We start from the raw sequence: 18,432 nt of genomic DNA, 5'->3' as shown, positions 1-18,432 counted from the left end.
ACCTGCGTTTTCAACCAGCCTGTGCTCCTCCTTCCCAGCCCCCGGCCGCCAGGTGACTTTGAGGCAGCGGGTCCATGGACCGCCCTGTGAGAAAACACTTCAGTTGAGCAGGAAGCATATTATCAACTCCCCCTACCTGGAGCTTAGGTGTTTTCAGAACGTGGAACATCTGGGCTGGGTGGGTTTTACTCTTTTGTTAGACTTAAATTCTCACTTGGTTCCCTGAGCCCATCAAGAGCAATCGAATCAGAATCTCTGGACGTGGGGCCCAGGAGCATGATATTTTTAAGTTCCCGAGCTGATTCCAAATACAATCAGACCTGACAGCCACTGGGATGTGGCGGCTGGGATTGAATCCACAATCCTGGGTATCATTCCCAGGATAATCCACAACCCTGGGTATTGATTCCTGAGGCCCTGAGGCAATGAGCCCCTCGTCAGTTACCTGGGGAACCTGTTTCGTTTTGCATGTACATCCTTGCGTTGCTCCTCCGTCTCCAGCCTCAGGATGTGGCCTGGGCATTCGTACTTTTCAAAAGCCCCCGGAAGACAGACCTTGTGACCATCCAGGTTTGGGAACCACTGCCTGGAGGGCAGGTACTGGCTGTACTTTGATTCCTGTGTTAGCTGCAGATGCTGTGGGTATGTTCACAAGCGCTGTTTGATGATGAAGGTGTCACGCCTGCCGCTCTGAGGCCTCCTGGGTCCCAGGCCATCAAGAAGAGTCTTACCCCTCTTTGACCGTCTGTTTTCTCTTTCAGGTCTGGAGTTCCCCTGGGGGCCTAAACCCTTCCGGGAAGTCATCGCAGGGCCCTTGCTTCGAAATAACGGGCAGTCCCTGGAGAGCAGCAGCCTGGAGGGGTCTCACGTGGGCGTCTACTTCTCCGCACACTGGGTGAGTGTTTGGCCGCCTGTGGCTCAGACAGAAGGAAGCAGGGATGTGCCCAGCAAGCCCAGCTGTGGTTGGCGTGTGGGGGTGAGATGCACAGGCAGGAATTTCCCGGCCCTGTGATCTTTTCCTGTGCCCGAGTCCTGCTTGAAGAGTGCTTGTGATTGTGAATGGAAAAAGCAGCAAGAAATGACTTCTTTGATCTATAACGATAGTCCTCTTTTTTTTATTCTGAGACAGAGTTTTGCTCTGTTGCCCAGGCTGGAGTGCAGTGGCGCGATCTTGGTTCACTGCAACCTCCTGCCTCCTGGGTTCAAACGATTCTCCTGCCTCAGCCTCCCAAGTCGCTGGGATTACAGGTGCCCACCACCACACCTGGCTAATTTTTGTATTTTTAATAGAGACAGGGTTTTGCCATGTTGGTCAGGCTGGTCTCGAACTCCTGACCTCAGGTGATCTTCCCACCTCGGCCTCCCAAAGTGCTGGGATTACAGGTGTGAACCATCGTGTCTGGCCCTCTGCCCTCTGTTTTTTTTTGTTTTTTTTTTTTGGAGACAGTGTCTTGCTCTGTCGCCCAGGCTGGAGTGCAGTGGTGTGATCTCAGCTCACTGCACCCTCCACCTCCCGGGTTCAAGTGATTCTCCGGCCACGGCCTTTCAAGTAGCTGGGATTACAGGCCACCACGCCCGGCTAATTTTTTTTTTTTTTAGTAGAGACGGAGTTTCTCCATGTTGGTCAGGCTGGTCTCGAACTCCTAACCTCAGGTGATCTGCCCACCTTGGCCTCCCAAAGTGCTGGGGTTACAGGCATGAGCCACAGCGCCCGGCCTGGATATTTCTCTCAATCCATGTGGATGAGTTCATGCTACCTGCTCGCGCACTGCGTAGGGACAATGCGGGTGCTTGTGCCGGATGCTCACCCTTAAGAAAGGCAAGTTTATTTTTGCCTCATTCATTCAGTGGACTAGGTCTTGCTGTGTTGCCCAGGCTGGCCTCAAATTCCTGGGCTCATGCGATCTTCCGGCCTCAGCCTCCCCGGTAGCCACCACACCCATCTCATTTCCACCCCTTTCATGAACGGGATTTTGCTGTCCCAATCCTGCTTGAGTCCTGCTAACCCGGCCTCGGAGGGTGAGTGACTGGAAAGTGGAGAAGCAGCGTCACCCAGGAGGTCTTGCTGTCCTGTCTTTCAGTGTCCGCCCTGCCGAAGCCTCACCCGGGTCCTGGTGGAGTCCTACCGGAAGATCAAGGAGGCCGGCCAGAGCTTCGAGATCATCTTCGTTAGTGCAGACAGGTCAGTCGTGCCGTGAAGTGCTGGGCCCCTTTTCTGTAGGTAGCTGACATCCTTTTTTTTTTTTTTTTTCGGAGATGGAGTCTCACTCTGTCACCCAGGCTGGAGTACAGTGGCTGGATCTCGACTTCCTGCAACCTCCACCTCCTGGGTTCAAGCGATTCTCCTGCCTCATCCTCCCAAGTAGGATTGAGTGGTTTTCCGGCCTCAGCCTTTCAAGTAGCTGGGACTACAGGCGCCCGCCACCACGCCCGGCTAATTTTTGTATTTTTAGTGGAGATGGGATTTCACCATGTTGGCCAAGATGGTCTCAAACTCGACCTCATGATCTGCTCACGTCGGCCTCCCAAAGTGCTGGGATTACAGGCGTGAGCCACCACACCCGGCCACGTTTACTCCTTTGTCTGAAGGGGAGCTGAAGAAAACCTCTTCTTGCTGTAAATACTGGGGGATGTCCCAAGTCAGGGTTGTTTGAGATTAGGACGTATTTTCTGATTTGCTCAGCTTTTCAGATTGTGGTGAAGAGAGAGGGAAGGGGGAGGAGAATGGAAATGAGCCAGAGACAAATGTAATCAGACACCTGTCTTGACATGATGGCCGTTTTTTGTTTTTTGGTTTTTTTTTTGAGACGGAGTCTTGCTCTGTCACCCAGGGTGGGGTGCAGTGGTGCAATCTCAGCTTACTGCAAGCTCCGCCTCCTGGGTTCACGCCATTCTCTGGCCTCAGCCTCCCGAGTAGCTGGGACTACAGGTACGTGCCACGATGTCTGGCTAATTTTTTGTATTTTTTTTTTTTAGTAGAGATGGGGTTTCACCATGTTAGCCAGAATGGTCTTGATCTCCTGACCTTGTGATCCACGTGCCTTGGACTCCCAAAGCGCTGGGATTACAGGCGTGAGCCACTGCGCTGGGCCGGATGGCTCTTTTCTCAGCTCTGGCCATATGCTGTGTCTGGTGCTATTTGAATGCACACAGATACACATGGATAAGGAATCACAAAACAGACATTCTTCCCGGAGTCAGTCAGCTCCTCTGAGCCTCAGATTCCTCTGCTTCTTGCCCTCTCTAAGGCCTCACTTATCAGTGAGCCTCCTTCACCTCAAAACTCCGGCCCCAGTTTAGACTGAGTCACCAGAGGCCTCTACTGCTTACGTTCGTGTCCGCAAAAGGATCCGAGATGCCAGCACACGGAGGGCACTTTGCACATTGTTGTATCTGCCATGTCACAGTTCCCCGTTTCAGCATGAAGCCATTCCAGGGGCAGCAACCAGGGTTTTTTTGGTTTTTTTTTTGAGACGGAGTCTCGCTCTGTCTCCCAGGCTGGAGTGTAGTGGTGCGATCTCGGCTCACTGCAAGCTCCGCCTCCCGGGTTCAAGTGATCCTCTCACCTCAACCCCTGAGCAGCTGGGATTATAGGCACCTGCCACCACACCTGGCTAATTTTTGTACTTTTAGTAGAGATGGGCTTTTGCCATGTTGCCCAGGCTGGTCGTGAACTCTAGGGCTTAAGTAATCCGCCCGCCTCGGCCTCCCAAACTGCTGGGATTACAGGTGTGAGCCACTGTGCCTGGCCACAGTCACTGTTTTTTTTTTTTTTGAGATGGAGTCTTGCTCTGTCGCCCAGGCTGGAGTGCAGTGGCGCGATCTTGGCTTACTGCAACTTCTGCCTCCTGGGTTCACACCATTCTCCTGCCTCAGCCTCCTGAGCAGCTGGGACTATAGGCACCCGCCACCATGCCCGGCTAATTTTTTTTACATTTTTAGTACAGACGGGGTTTCACCATGTCAGTCAGGATGGTCTCGATCTTCTGACCTCGTGATCCACCTGCCTCGGCCTCCCAAAGTGCTGGGATTGCAGGTGCGAGCCACTGTGCCTGGCCACAGTTACTTTTTTAAATTTTTAAGCATCAACTTTATTGAATCATAATGTATACATGATAAAATGCATGCATTTAAGGTACACAGTTCAGCTGACCAATGTACGTACCATGTAACCACCATCACCACAGACAAGAGCCGGAACATTTTCATCACACTGTAGGTTCCTTGGGTCCGTCTCCTCCCATAAACCCAGCCCCAGGAAACCCCTGATCCGCTTCTGCCGCTTGAGTAGATGTGCCTTTCCTAGGGTTTTTTACATGTGGAATCAAAGGTATATGGTTGGTTTAAATTTGTGGTCCCATATAAGTCACTGTTCCATGCACAAATTAGAACTCCCGCGGGTATGCAGTGACTGTGCACATCTAAGCTCCTGAAGCAGGAAAGACCTGTCTGTGCTGAGAAGTGGAAAGCCGGACTTGAGTTACGTTGCTCGGATGGGAGCAGCCGAAGTGGGCTGGCGTCTGAGCTGGGACCCGCCTGCTGTGTGGAGGCATTTGCTTCGTAGTGGACCCCAGCCTGGGTAGAAGAACACACTCCCACAGCCGGCGGCCTGAGAAGCACAGTCCTGGAAACCCCGGCTTCCGCCGACTCCCTGGGCAGAACTCGGTACAGGTGGGCGGATTTGGCAGTGGTGCAGTGGGGACGCTGAGCCGTGCTCACCGCGTGTGTCTCTCTGCAGGTCGGAGGAGTCCTTCAAACAGTACTTCAGTGAGATGCCCTGGCTCGCCGTCCCCTACACTGACGAGGCCCGGCGGTCACGCCTCAACCGGCTGTACGGAATTCAGGGTAGGTGCTCCAGGCCCCGGCTCCGTGCGGCTCCTGAGAACCTGCTCGCCTGGGCCCACCGTGCCTTTGGCTTTCCTCTAAGAAGAAAGGCATCATTTTTTCCATGAATGTTCATGTTCCTCTCATGTTTCTCCACAGTGTAGAATTTTCCTGGTGTGAATTCTAATCCATTTTTTAAAAATAAGTATTGTCAGTCTGGGTGCGGCCGCTCACGCCTGTAATCCCAAGACTTTGGGAGGCTGAGGCAGGCGGATCACCTGAGGTCAGGAATTCAAGACCAGTCTGGACAACATGGAGAAACCCCGTCTCTACTAAAAATACAAAAATTAGACGGGCGTGGTGGCGGGCGCCTGTAGTCCCAGCTACTCGGGAGGCTGAGGCAGGAGAATCGCGTAAACCCAGGAGGCGGAGCTTGCAGTGAGCTGAGATCGCGCCTCTGCACTCCAGCCTGGGTGACAGAGTGAGACTCCGTCTCAAAAAAATAAAAATAAAAAATAATAATAATAATCATACTAAATACTGTCTTAGTAAGACAGCTGCTTCTCACTGCCCAGCGTGTGGATTCTGATATGACTGGGACATGGAGCACAGCCTCCCAAATGACGTGGGCATTTGATTAAGGGGAGATCAATGCGGTAGTGACATGTAAGCTAGACTGGAAGAGAAATCCCAGAGGCAGGTCATTCACTGATACTTCTTTAAATTATTTTTTTTTTTTTTTTTTTTTTTTTTTGAGACAGAGTCTTGCTCTGTTGCCCAGGCTGCAGTGCAATGGGCATATCTCAGCTTCACTGCAGCCTCCGCTTCCCAGGTTCAAGCGATTCCCTGCCTCGACCTCCCCAGTAACTGAATTACAGGCATCCCGCCACCACATCCTGGCTTAATTTTTGTATATTTTAGTAGAGATGAAGTTTTCACCAAATTTCAGGCTGGTCTTGAACTCCTGACCTCAGGTGATCCTCCCGCCTCAGCCTCCCAAAAGTGCTGGATTCACAGACATGAGCCGCCGCACCCAGCCTGTTCACCTGATACTTCTGATGTACACAATTGACACACGCGGTCCTGTCAGGGCCGCAGACGGGCTTGGGGCTGCCACTGCCCGTGTCAGGTCTCAGATGGCCTGCCTGTGGGTGAGGATGGATCGTTTGGTTCTGGGCAGCTTTCTGCCCCTCCTCCCTACCCTCCGCTCATGTCCCTTGTCCCTGACTGTCTCTCCTGCTCACTGCCATTTTTGGTGACGGGGAGTGTGCAGGTCCGCGTGCCGGAGGAGTCTGCCTTTCTGGTGTGTTACTTTCTGGGCAGCATTTCATGTTGATCTCAACCGGTCAGCAGCACTGTTACTCACAAGTCAAGTTCAGGCAGATCACTGCATCCGACTGGCCCTCCAGACCGCCAAAATAGAAGAAAAATCCACAGCCTGTTCTGGGGAGAATCACCAAGAATAGGCCTTTGTGAAGCCCTCTCAGGCAATACGAGTGGATGTGGAGGTGGGGCTGGCAGAGTCCCCATGACCATCGCACCTCACTATTTGGTTCTCATCCTTTTCCCTGCTCCTCTTCCAGGCCTCTCCTCAGGCAGGCCTGCGTGAGAGGGAAACACGGACGGCTGCCCCGAATTCCCTCAGTGTTTCTCTTCATGCCCTGAAGCACTCCCTCTTTCATCCTTGGGTACCATTGACTCAGTAAGTCCTTGTGTAGCGGTATCATCACCTACATTTTTTTCCCTTTTGTCTCAGTCGGTCACCCAGGATGGAGTTTCAATGGCGCATCACGGCTTACTGGCACTCCAAAAACTCCTGGGCTCAAGCCAGGTCCTCCCCACCTCAGGGCCTTTCTACCACTTGGCGAGGCCTGATTTTAGAAGACTTTGTCAGTGACAGAGGTCTCACTGTGTTGCATAGCGGATCTCGCAACTCCTGGGCCTAAGCAGGTCCTCGCTTTGCCTTGGCCTTCCAAGATCCCTACTTTCTTTTTTCTTTTTTTGGTTTTGAGATGAGTCTTACTTGTCGCCCGGGCGTGTGAGTGCAGTGGCCGGATCTTGGCTCACATGCAAGCTCGCCACCTGGGTTCACGCCATTCTCCTGCCTTCAGCCTCCCGAGTAGCTGGGACTACAGGCGCCCCCACCACGCCCAGCTGATTTTTTGTGTGTATTTTTTTTTTTAGTAGAGACAAGGTTTCACTGAGTTACCAGGATGGTCTTGATCTCCTGACTCATGATCTCGGCCCGCCTCGGTCCTCCCAAAGTGCTGGGGATTACAGGTGTGAGCCACAGCTGCCTGGCCCCCAAGATCTCTACTTTCTAATCTTAAGTTCTGTCCTTTCTTTTTTTTTTTTTTTTTTGAGACGGAGTCTGCTCTGTTGCCCAGGCTAGGAGTGCAGTGGCACGATCTCGGCTCACTGCAACCTGCCGCCTCCCAGGTTTTAGCGATTCTCCTGCCTCAGCCACCTGAGTAGCTGGAGATTACAGGTGCACGCTACCACGTCGGGCTGATTTTGTATTTTAGTAGAGATGGGGTTTCACCATGTTGTCCAGGCTGGTCTCGAACTCCTGACCTCAGGTGATCCACCCGTCTGAGCCTCCCAAAGTGCTGCGATTACAGGCGTGAGCCACTGTGCTCAGCTCTTTTTTTTTTTTTTTTTTTTTTTTGAGATAGTCTTGCTCTGTCACCTGGAGGCTGGAGTACATTGGCACAATCTCTGCTCACTGTAACCTCTGCCTTCCGGGTTCAAGCCATCCTCCTGCCTCAGCCTCCCGAGTAGCTGGGATTACAGGCACCTGCCACCACACCTGGCTAATTTTTGTATTTTTAGTAGAGACGGGGTTTCACCATGTTGGGCAGGCTGGTCTCAAACTCCTGACTTCAGGTGATCTGCCCACCACAGCCTCCCAAAGTGCTGGGATTACAGGCATGAGCCACCGCGCCCAGCCAGCCATAGTCTCTTAAACAAAAACAAATACTGAATTTGTTTTTATTCAAATTGCACTTATTGACACACAAAACGTCAGTGGCACGAGTTTGATTCATATTTCTAAACTTAATTCCAGATCTTCCTAGGTTTGAAAGATGCTCACGTATGAAGGAAATCATTGTATCATTCCAGGGATATCATTTTGGAAGCGTCTTCTCAGTGCCTCGAGGTTAGGCTGAGCCCCACGTCCAGCATTCAGTCTGCGTCAATGGCTTGTTTGTGGTGCCCTGTGTCCTTGCCCTCCAAGCCAGGGGCTGTTTCTCCTTCAGAGCCTCTCGCTCAGCCCTGGTTTCACTGGTAAATCAGTTCTGGCTTCTCTCTGGTCTCAGCAGCCGGCAGCCCTCCCGAAACCGCACCATCCCTCAATGGGAGTTTGCCTTTCTTTGCCTCTGAGGATATTTAAATGTGGCCAGGCTGGGCCAAAACACCTTTGAACTTGAAGGAACTGTGCGTTCGTTCATAAGCTTCGTAGCATCACAAAACTCTGACCAGTATTTTTTATTGAATTCTGAGTACTTCTGAACTTTTATATGATTCCGTGGTTACAGCTTCCAGTCTCATTCAACGGACATGTTCTAGGTATGTGAACACACGTACATGCACACACACACGGTCATTCACACACACATACTCACACACATACCTACACTCACGGGCACACACACACACCTACACACACCTACACGCACACCTACACTCACCTACACACACCTACACACACACATGCACACCTACACACACACATGCACACCTACACTCGCACACACACACCTACACTCGCACACCTACACTCACACACCTACACACACACCTACACACACCTACACTCCCTACACACACCTACACACACCTACACACCTACACTCGCACACCTACACATACACCTACACTCGCACACACACACCTACACACACCGACACACACCGACACACACACGTACACACACCTACACACGTACACACACACACACCTACACACACCCCTACACTCACACACCTACACTCGCACACCTACACTCGCACACCTACACACACGCACACCTACACTCGCGCACACACACCTACACACGCACACCTACACTCGCACACCTACACACACACCTCCACTAACACACACACCTACACGCAACCTACACGCAACCTACACTCGCACACACACTACACTCGCACACCTACACACACACACCTACACTCACATACCTACACACACGCGTACCTACACTCGCACACACACCTACACTCGCACACCTACACACACACCTACACACGCACACCTACACTGGCACACACACACCTACACACGCACACCTACACTGACACACCTACACGCACACCTACACTCGCACACACACCTACACTCACACACGTACACACACACACACCTACACGCACACCTACACTCGCACGCACACCTACACTCACACACACCCCCACGCTCACACACATGCACACTTGCACCCTCACACATGCTCGCAGACACAGACTCGCACACACTCACACTCGCTCTGCAGGGTCCTGGCTGTTGGAGTGTCTGGTCTGCACGTCCTGTGGGGCCATCTCTGGGGATGTCCTGCTCCCTCTTTGACTGTGTGCCCTGGGGTCTCAGTCCTATCTCACTTGTTTCTCTCCCGCTGAAGAGTTTGGATGAAGGTTCTTCCACAGACCAGTGCCAGGTACCTCCCCTGCCATCACCAAAGGGAGCTGCCTCCACCTGGCCCGTCTTTGGACTCACACTGGGGCAGTGGCTTAAACTGCTGGTCATTTTGTGGATTGAGTCACATAAGGGCAGAGTGTTCTCCTGACAGGCTCGGGTGAAAATGGGTAACCCAGGCCACGCGTGGTGGTTCACGCCTGTAATCCCAGCACTTCGAGAGGCCAAGGCGGGTGGATCACGAAGTCAGGAGTTCAAGACCAGTCTGGCAAACATGGTGAAGACCCTATCTCTACTAAAAATAAAATATTAGCCGGGCACAGTGGCAGGCACCTGTAATTCCAGCTACTTGAGAGGCTGAGGCAGGAGAAACGCTTGAACCCGGGAGGCGGAGCTTGCAGTGAGCCGAGATCGCGCCACTGCACTCCAGCCTGGGCGACAGAGCGAGACTCTGTCTCCAAAATAAAAGAAGCAGAAATGGGTAACCCAGCAACCCGAGGTCCTGCAAGCATCTTGGGGTTTTAAGAATCACCTGCTGAGTGAAGGAGGCCTGCCAAATGCTGCCAGTGTTTTGAGGCATCTGGGGGGCGGTACGGGTGAGGGAATTGGGGCCTCGAGGCTGTATACCCTTGAGCTGCCCATCTGACAGGGTGGCAGCCTCTGCCATAGCCTTGATGATGAGTTTGCCCCCCAGGCCGGCCTGGCCAAAAGTCCCCCTGCTGCCAACAGGCTGGCCACTGGCTGCCTTTGGTGCCCTGGGCTGAGCTGGGCTGTGTGACCCTCTCCACAGGACCACCGAGCTCACCAAGGACCTGGCATTCGGCGTCCCCCTACCTCCTGGTCTCGTGGGAATAACTGACTTCCAGAGTGCTGGGGCCCTCCCCTCCCAGAGCTTTATGTGGCCTGGGGAATGTGCAGCCGTGGGCGCTGCTGAAAATTCCTTTTCTAAGGAGACCGTTGTCGACACACCTGGCAAAAGACAGACCCTGTTAGCAGTTTTCTGAGGAATCCTTGGCCGCCAGAGACCACGGCGCTCTTTGTAGGGAGACTTGCAGCCCTTCTCTCTTAGGTCAGGGGCCCTGGCTGGTTGGCTCCCTTGCCCCGACCTTCGGGGAGGGCAGACGGCCTGAGGGCTGTGCAGGGCCTGGAGCAGACGCAGGAGCAGCCAGAGGTGGCTGGTGGGCAGCGTCAGCCTGGTGCTGGGCGGCGGGGTGAGGGCCCTTTTCTCCTCCAGCCTCGAATCCTCTTCTCTGTTTTCCTCCTTCCTCCTGTGCCTCCTCCTCCCGTTCTGACTTCTCCCTGTCCTTTGCTTTCTTCCTCTTCTGCTTCCCTCCTTCTTCGTCCCGTTCCCTTCTTGACTCTCTTCCTTTGTCCCTTTCAAAAAAATGGATTTGAGGCAGAATCTGTTTGTATAAAAATGAAACATTTGGAGATTGTATGTTTCCACCAGAGGAGGGGCTACCTCGTGACCTGCGGAGTGGCTTTGCTGTTCTTTCTTATGTGTTTTGTTTAATTTTTTTTTTTTTTTTTGAGACAGAGTCTCGCTGTGTCGCCCAGGCTGGAGTGCAATGGCGCGATCTCGGCTCACTGCAACCTCCGCCTCCCGGGTTCAAGCAATTCTCCTGTCTCCGCCTGCCAAGTAGCTGGGATTACAGGAGCACACCACCATGCCCAGCTAATTTTTGTATTTTTAGTAGAGATGGGGTTTCACCATGTTGGGCAGGCTGGTCTCGAACTCCTGACCTCAGGTGATCCTCCTGCCTCGGCCTCCCAAAGTGCTGGGATTACAGGCGGGAGCCACCGCACCCGGCTCCTTTTCTTAACTCTCTAAGCAGGGGAATGTTTTTGGGGAGCTGGGAGGAGGGAGGAACGGAAGGGTCCGAGCAATAGATCCCAGGCATTGGTTGGTATTTGTCATCCCGTCTCACCCCCACGGCCCTTCAGTTCTGATTTTCATTTGATATTAATGCGCTAAATAGGATGCCGTTAAAGAAAACCTAATTAGACATAGATATCTCGCTGTCATCCCACCTACATTCCTGCCTCAGCAGCACAACCATTCTCACTTTTCTGAGTCCTCTTTGGTTCCTGCCCACCTGCGTATGCACTCACAGACTCGTAAGGTACACACGGCACTGTGCACTCCGCAGTTTTTACTAAACAGTGTGGCGCAAACATTTGCCACGTCACTGCTTCTTCATAAGGACTGTTTGCATGATCGCGTCATAGTTTGCCTGCTGGTGCGTCCTCACCAGCTCTTTCTGTTCTAGGACCTGCTTCTCCTTCCATTGCTCCTCCCAGCTCCTGGCAATCTTTGGGGAATTCGTCCTGGCTGCCTCAGGTCATGTTGCCATCCAGATGCAGACAAGGCTACGTCACAGCCCTGCCCGCTCCTCTCTGCCTCCCAGGGACCTGGACCCCTTCAGCTTCCTTGCCCCAGCCCCCACCTCCTTCCAAACTCCCTGTCTCGTTGGCAGTGGAAAAGGCACCAGGCTAAAACATGGGACAATCTCAGTGCACCTGGCTTTGAGATAGTTTTAAATACTTGCACGTCGGCTCCTCCTCGGAGAGGAGAGTCTGCAGTTGGCTCTTCTGTGTGTTTGGGGGAGATGGTGAAAGGGGTCTGTGGGCTCTGCTCATGTTGCAGAGCTGGGGACTCGGGGCCGAGCCCTCTCTAGGAACTTAGAGTCCGTGTTCCAAACCCAGGAGTGTAGCTTGGGGATGGGGGATGCAAAAGTGTGCCAGCCCCACCCTTGGCAGACACCACACTGTTGCCGCAGCCCTCACTGCAGTCTTGACGGCGTCTCTGCTTTCTGCCGCTTTAGCTAACTTCCTCCAGCCCAGCACAGAGGACTCTGCTGATCTCACTAGAGCAAGCTCCGAGTTTTGCATACCTCTGCCTTCTCACGAGCCAAATCATCAGTTTAGAGATGATTAAAAGAATATAATGGCTGGGCGCGGGGGCTCACCCCTGTAATCCCAGCACTTTGGGAGGCCAAGGCGGGCGGATCACGTGAGGTCAGGAGTTTGAGACTAGCCTGGCCAACATGGCGAAACCCCGTCTCGACCAAAAAATAAAAAAATTAGCCAGGTGTGGTGGTGGTACCTGTAATCCCAGCGACTGGGGAGGCTGAAGCAAGATAATCTCTTGAACCCCGGAGGTGGAGCTTGCAGTGAGCCGAGATCACACCATTGCACTCCAGTCTGGTGACAGAGTGAGACTCTGTCTCAAAAATAAAAAAAAAAATTAAAAAAACTGATAGCCAATACTTATGGAATACTTACAATATCAATACACCAGGTACTCTGCTAAAAAGTATTTTATAGTGGCTGGACACAGTGGTTCATGCCCGTTATCCCAGCAGTTAGGCTGAGGCGGGCGGATCACCTGAGGTCAGGAGTTTGAGACCAGCTTGGACAATATAGTGAAACCCCATCTCTACTAAAAATAGAAAAAATTAGCCAGACTTGGTGGTGGGCGCCTGTAGTCCCAGCTACTTGGGAGGCTGAGGCAGGAGAATTGCTTGAACGCGGGAGGCGGAGGTTGCAGTGAGCTGAGATTGCACCACTGCACTCCAGCCTGGGCAACAGAGCGAGACTCCGTCAAACAAACAAACAAACAAACAAACAAAAAACCTGTATTTCGGAGAACCTGCTTCAAGGGCTGGTGGAACCGGGAGTGTTTGAAGTGGGAGAAAGGGAAGAGGTGACTGTGGTCTCAGCCTTCTCCCCCAGGAGCAGAGGGAGGTGGGTGGTGCAGAAAGCTGCAGGTACAGGACTTCCCCTGTCCTGGTTAAGACAGTCCCCATCCCAGGTGCTGTGAGAACCCCAGCAGTGTCCATGGCCTGGCAGAAAGAGCAGCAGCTTCTGCAACAGGTAGATCGGAGTTCCTGTCCCCAGTGTAACCACTGCCTGGCTCGGTGACCTTGGGGGGCACTTGACCATCTGTAAGGGGGATCCCGGTACTGCCCGCCCTGCCTGCGATGAGGGTTAGCTATCTTTGCCGTGCCAGCAGCGGGCAGACGCGCCGCAGAAGCCAGTTCCGTTTCCCGCCCCAGTTCATCTTTGGAGGGTACATACTCGTTGGGGCTGTAGGCCAAGCTCATCAGGACCAGTCGAGGGGGAGGCGGCCTGGCACAGCAGACGCGGATGGTTCCCCCGTGCAGGTGCCAAGAACGAGTGGCTTCCTGGGGCCCAAGCTGGTTTCTGTTTATACAGTCACACGGGCCAACATGGCCCATCCCTGCATACTTCGTCTTAGGCTCTTAGGCGTGATCCCGGTGGAACTGTTCCTTGGGGGAAGCCGCTGAGTGCTCCTCAGCAGCCAGGTGGGGGCTCCGTGTCCTCGCCCTGCTGTCCTGGGCCCCACAGGCGTGGACTCAGAAGAGGCTGCAGCCAGGGTCACAAAGAAGGCCCCTTGGAGGAGACCCTCGGAGAGCCCCAGGCGCTGAGGCGGGAAGTGCGCAGCTTTGCCTTCAGACTGGCTTCTCCTCCCTCTCAGTCCCCCATGCCTGCTTCTCTTCCACAGACCCACTCAGCATCCCACACCGGGGCACACGCAGGCTGGCCGCGGGGCTTATCGCAGCAGCAGGGGTCCCACGCCGGGGCACACGCGGGCCGGCCGCGGGGTTATCGCGGCAGCAGGGGTCCCACGCCAGGGCACACGCAGCAGAGGCTCTGGTTTACCCCCGTGCTCATCACTGCCTGATCTCAGAAACATACCAACTCTGGGGAAGGACCTTGCCGGGGGGATTTTGAGAAGGGCGTGTGGTGACGGGAGGGGCTCCTGTGTGGCCAGCTGTCCCTGTGGCGGCCCCTGGACCCGGTTTCCTTTGGGCTGCTGTCTCGAGACCAGCCCCTAAGCCTCGTGGATGGACACACCTGGCGTGGACCCCAGCCTCGTGGGATAAAATGCAGCCGTGAGGACGTGGCTGGAAGTGCCCGGGTTTCTTGTGTGGCAGCACACGCAGCTCCTCAGGGGCGCTGTCCACGCTGAGCACGTCTGAGGAGCCCCAGCGAGAGCCGACTGCGTGTGTGTGTGCGTGTGCGTGTGCATGTGTGTGTGCATGTGGGTGTGCGTCCTGTGTGTGCGCTTGTGCTTGCGTGTGTGTGTGTGTGTGTGCTTGTGCTTGTGTGTGTGTGTGAGATGTCGGAGTGGCCGTCCTCGAGAGCCCGTTCTCTGTGGACCTGCTCCCTGAAACAGCCACTTCGTCTCATAGGTGTGAACATAATGGATTCATTGATTCTTTTCGGAGGCAGGCACACCCACTGTGCCGGTGGCCGCAGCAGGGTACAAAACACGAGGGCCGCGTGTCTGGTTCCTCGGCATCCCCCCGACAGGGAAGGAAAATGTCAGCAGAGCAAATTACTGACCGAATACTTGGGAATCTATAAATATTAAATTGTTCTGGCTTTCACATAAAATTCAGGCTCTGGACAGCCCAGGAGGGGAGGCGTCTGGAACGTGCAGGGTGTGTGGGGGGAGCGGCTGCCAATGGAGAGACAAAGGTCCCCGAAGGGTGGGGCCCAGGCCGACTCTGTGGGCCGTGGGTAGGGGTGCGTAGCCCTGGCTGGACAGGCTGCGGGGAGTGGACTAGAAGAACAGAGACGCGGAAAACCCGCGTGCAGCTATGACCACCGTGGGGATTTCTCTGAGTTTTCACTGAAGGCTTTTTGGTTGGGGTTGCCTGTGGTTTGCAGGAAAGCTTTCTGTTACTTTTCTTCCCCAGCCCTGGGGAGGGAGGGGGCTGGGGTGCAGGCGGCGGAGGCTGCAGTCAGCTGTCCTCCTCTCTGTGCAGCCAGCCTCAGGTTCCTTCCCACACTGGCCCTGCGCTCACTGTGGCCGGGCGAGGGCCCCTCCTCTCGCATCGGTGGCCACAGCACGTCCACCGTGTGGTCACTGCACCGCCTGTTCCGTGTTTGACCCCCTGCAGCTGGGGAGGGACTTCTGTGTCTTTGGGATCTCTTTAGGAGGCCAGCAGTGAGCGATGACTCCAATATGCCAAGACCCTGTGCTAAGTTCTTATTTATTTATTTATTTATTTAGAGACGGGAGTCTTGCTCTGTCACCCAGGCTGGAGGGCAGTGTTGCAATCTTGGCTCACTGCAACCTCTGCCTCCCAAGTTCGAGCAATTCTCCTGGCTCATCCTCCCGAGTGGCTGGGATTACAGGCGTGTACCACCATGCCCAGCTAGTTTTTGTATTTTTAGTAGAGACAGGGTTTCACCATGTTGGCCAGGCTGGTCTCGAACTCCTGACCTCAAGTGATCCGTCCACCTCAGCCTCCCACACTGTGTAAGTTCTTTAACCGCGTGAACTCATTGATCTTTCCATAGCAGAATAAGGTAGGAACAACACCACCCTCATCAGGTTGCAGCTGAGGACGCTGAGGCCCTGAAATGTGAAGGTGACAGGTTACAGGCCCACCGGAGCGGGTTCCACGGCTCCGCCTGGCCAGGCCTGGATTCTCCCCAGGTTTTGTGACTTCAGACCTGGACTCCTCATTGTGAGCCTGGACCAAGTCCTCGGTGGGCTCCTCCATGGCGAGTGGGACCCTGGCTGGACTCCGCAAGCCTCCTGCCAGGCAGGCCCTGCATCTCCCAGGCCAGTGGCCAAGCACCTCCTCTTCCCCTCGGGCACCCCCACAAGCACCCCCTCTTCCCCTCAGGCATCCCCACGCTCATCGTGCTGGACCCGCAGGGCGAGGTGATCACGCGGCAGGGGCGGGTGGAGGTGCTGAACGACGAGGACTGCCGGGAGTTCCCCTGGCACCCCAAACCTGTGCTGGAGCTCTCCGACTCCAACGCCACGCAGCTCAACGAGGGCCCCTGCCTCGTCCTTTTTGTAGGTACGAAGCTCACCGGGGGGCCCGGGTGGGGGCGGGACAGGAGAGGCCTCACTTGGGAGGAGCCTGTCCCTGCAGCTTCTCTCTGTCACTAGCAGTACAAGCCTGGGCCTTTGTCTCTCCCTGGAGCCTTGCTTTTGACCCTGATGATTTATTCATGGCCCTGTGGGAGCTGCAGCTGCACTTTCCCTCCTAGCTGCTCCCCAGCTGCCAGCTGGGCAGAACAGGTCAGGCCGAGGATGCCCTCGGGACCCCATGCGCAGACCCATTGTTGGAAAGGGGCGGGTTGCACACACAGCAGCTGCCAGGGGCTGGGCCCCTCTGGCCAAGGCTCACTAAGGCTGCTTCTGCAGGTCCTCTGTGCTCGGATGAGCTGCTTCCGCCCCGTGGCTGCCCTGGCTCCTTTGCCCTCGCCTGCACCTCCCCATCTCCCGTCTCACCCACTCTGTGCTCCAAGGGTGACTGCCCAGCTGGGCCAGGAGGACACAGGCACATCCACGCCAGGCTCCCTGCAGTTTGGTGGGGTGACCCTGGTTCCTTTTGCAAAACCTGGCCCTCTGCCTTGGACTTACGGCTCCCCTCCAACAACTCAGAATTACTGTGCGAGGCTGGGCGTGGTGGCTCACGCCTGTAATCCCAGCATTTTGGGAGGTCAAGGCGGGTGGATCACCTGGGGTCAGGAGTTTGAGACCAGGCTGACCAAAATAGTGAAACGCTGTCTCTACTAAAAATACAAAACAATTAGCCAGGTGCAGTGGCGCATGTCTGTAATCCCAGCTACTTGGGAGGCTGAGGCAGGAGAATCACTTGAACCCGGGAGGCGGAGGTTGCAGTGAGCCCATATGGCACCGCTGCACTCCAGCCTGGGCAACAGAGCGAGACTCTGTCTCAAAAAAACCAAAAATAAAGCCACTGACCAGACCACAGTCCTCACCCCTCCCTGTCACCACCAGTTTCACTAGAAGTTGGAGGTCGGAGGTTGTGGCTTCTCATTCTGTGGCTGAGAGAAACTAGCAGGTGCCTCAGGTCCTGGCTTAGGGGAAGCTCAGCCTGGCGGGCGGGTTTGTGAGGAATGCAGTGGAGAGACTCTCTACCTGGGGCCCCAGAGCTGCTCGGTGAGGTGGGTTCCTCGTGGCGAGCCTGGTGCAGGCGAGCTCTGGGAGCTTCACACCCGTGTGTGCAGGAAGGAAGTTCGTGTCCATTCAGGGGCTGCTCAGGCGGGCGTTTCTGCAGCTCAGGCCCCCTCCGCGGGTGCCGCTCTGTGTGACAAGCCAGTGTTTCTCCCCCCGACGCCAATCACAGATTCTGAGGATGACGGAGAGTCCGAGGCAGCCAAGCAGCTGATTCAGCCGATAGCTGAGAAAATCATTGCCAAGTACAAAGCCAAAGAGGAGGAGGCGCCGCTTCTGTTCTTCGTAGCCGGGGAGGTGAGTGCGGGGAGAGGCTGGGTCCCCAGGCCTGGATCAGCGGGACTTCGGGCACATGAGGGGTCCTGGCCCCAGGGCCGCCGGTGCCCCGGAGACAAACGTGGCAAAAGAGGTGGCCATTCGCCGTGGGAAACCATTTCCTCCCCTGCTGCTTCCTCTGGCCGTCCCCGCTCGGCAGCCTCAGGTCCGCAGGGGAAGAGCTGGGGGCTGCTTCCCACCCGAGCTTCCCGGGAGCGATCCACACCTACTCCCTCGGGGCTGGACCACGACCAGGCCCTTGACGCTTTACAAAACGCTGGGTTGGTGCCTCCGCGCTGGCTGCAGTGGGCCGATCTCATCCGCGGGATCCTGGCTGGGGCTACCACGTGTACCCGCGGTCACCCAGCCGGCCCGGTGAGGGCTGAGGTTGGAAATTGCTGCCGCTCCCTGTCTGTTTCACCCAGACTGTCCCTTGAGGTCTCCAGCAGGGCTGGACCAAGCAGGAGACTTCACAGGGTGAGAAAGTGGGGCTCTCAGCAGAGCACCCTCCCGCAGGTGCCCCGTTATCCGGGGCGTGGGACCCTGTGCCCTGCACCCTGCAGACAGGGGCGTCTCCGCGACTCAGCGCAGGTGCAGGCTCTCGGTCTTGAGTTCCTCCAGCCGGGAGTCTCTTCCACACCTGCGCTGCTGCCTCCCCTCCCCTCCCCTCCCCTCCC

General features: G+C 55.2%; 1 protein-coding gene across 3 annotated transcripts in view; it reads left to right on the top strand.

The window, feature by feature from the left end:
- Positions 1 to 18,432, top strand: part of NXN (nucleoredoxin) — a 203,168-nt gene that overhangs the window by 177,464 nt on the left and 7,272 nt on the right. For all 3 annotated transcript variants that reach the window (XM_017865182.1, XM_017865022.1, XM_017865110.1), the window contains exons 3-7: positions 762 to 895; positions 2,082 to 2,182; positions 4,739 to 4,845; positions 16,134 to 16,313; positions 17,613 to 17,737. In XM_017865182.1, the coding sequence (XP_017720671.1) occupies positions 762 to 895; positions 2,082 to 2,182; positions 4,739 to 4,845; positions 16,134 to 16,313; positions 17,613 to 17,737 (647 nt within the window). The remainder of the gene's footprint in view (positions 1 to 761; positions 896 to 2,081; positions 2,183 to 4,738; positions 4,846 to 16,133; positions 16,314 to 17,612; positions 17,738 to 18,432) is intronic.

This window comes from Rhinopithecus bieti, unplaced genomic scaffold (genome assembly GCF_001698545.2).
Source record: "Rhinopithecus bieti isolate Rb0 unplaced genomic scaffold, ASM169854v2 scaffold_22, whole genome shotgun sequence".
In the NCBI taxonomy this organism is placed as follows: Eukaryota; Metazoa; Chordata; class Mammalia; order Primates; family Cercopithecidae; genus Rhinopithecus; species Rhinopithecus bieti.
The sequence above is the reverse complement of the archived record's forward strand: the minus strand, read 5'-3'. Positions and strand labels throughout refer to the sequence as shown.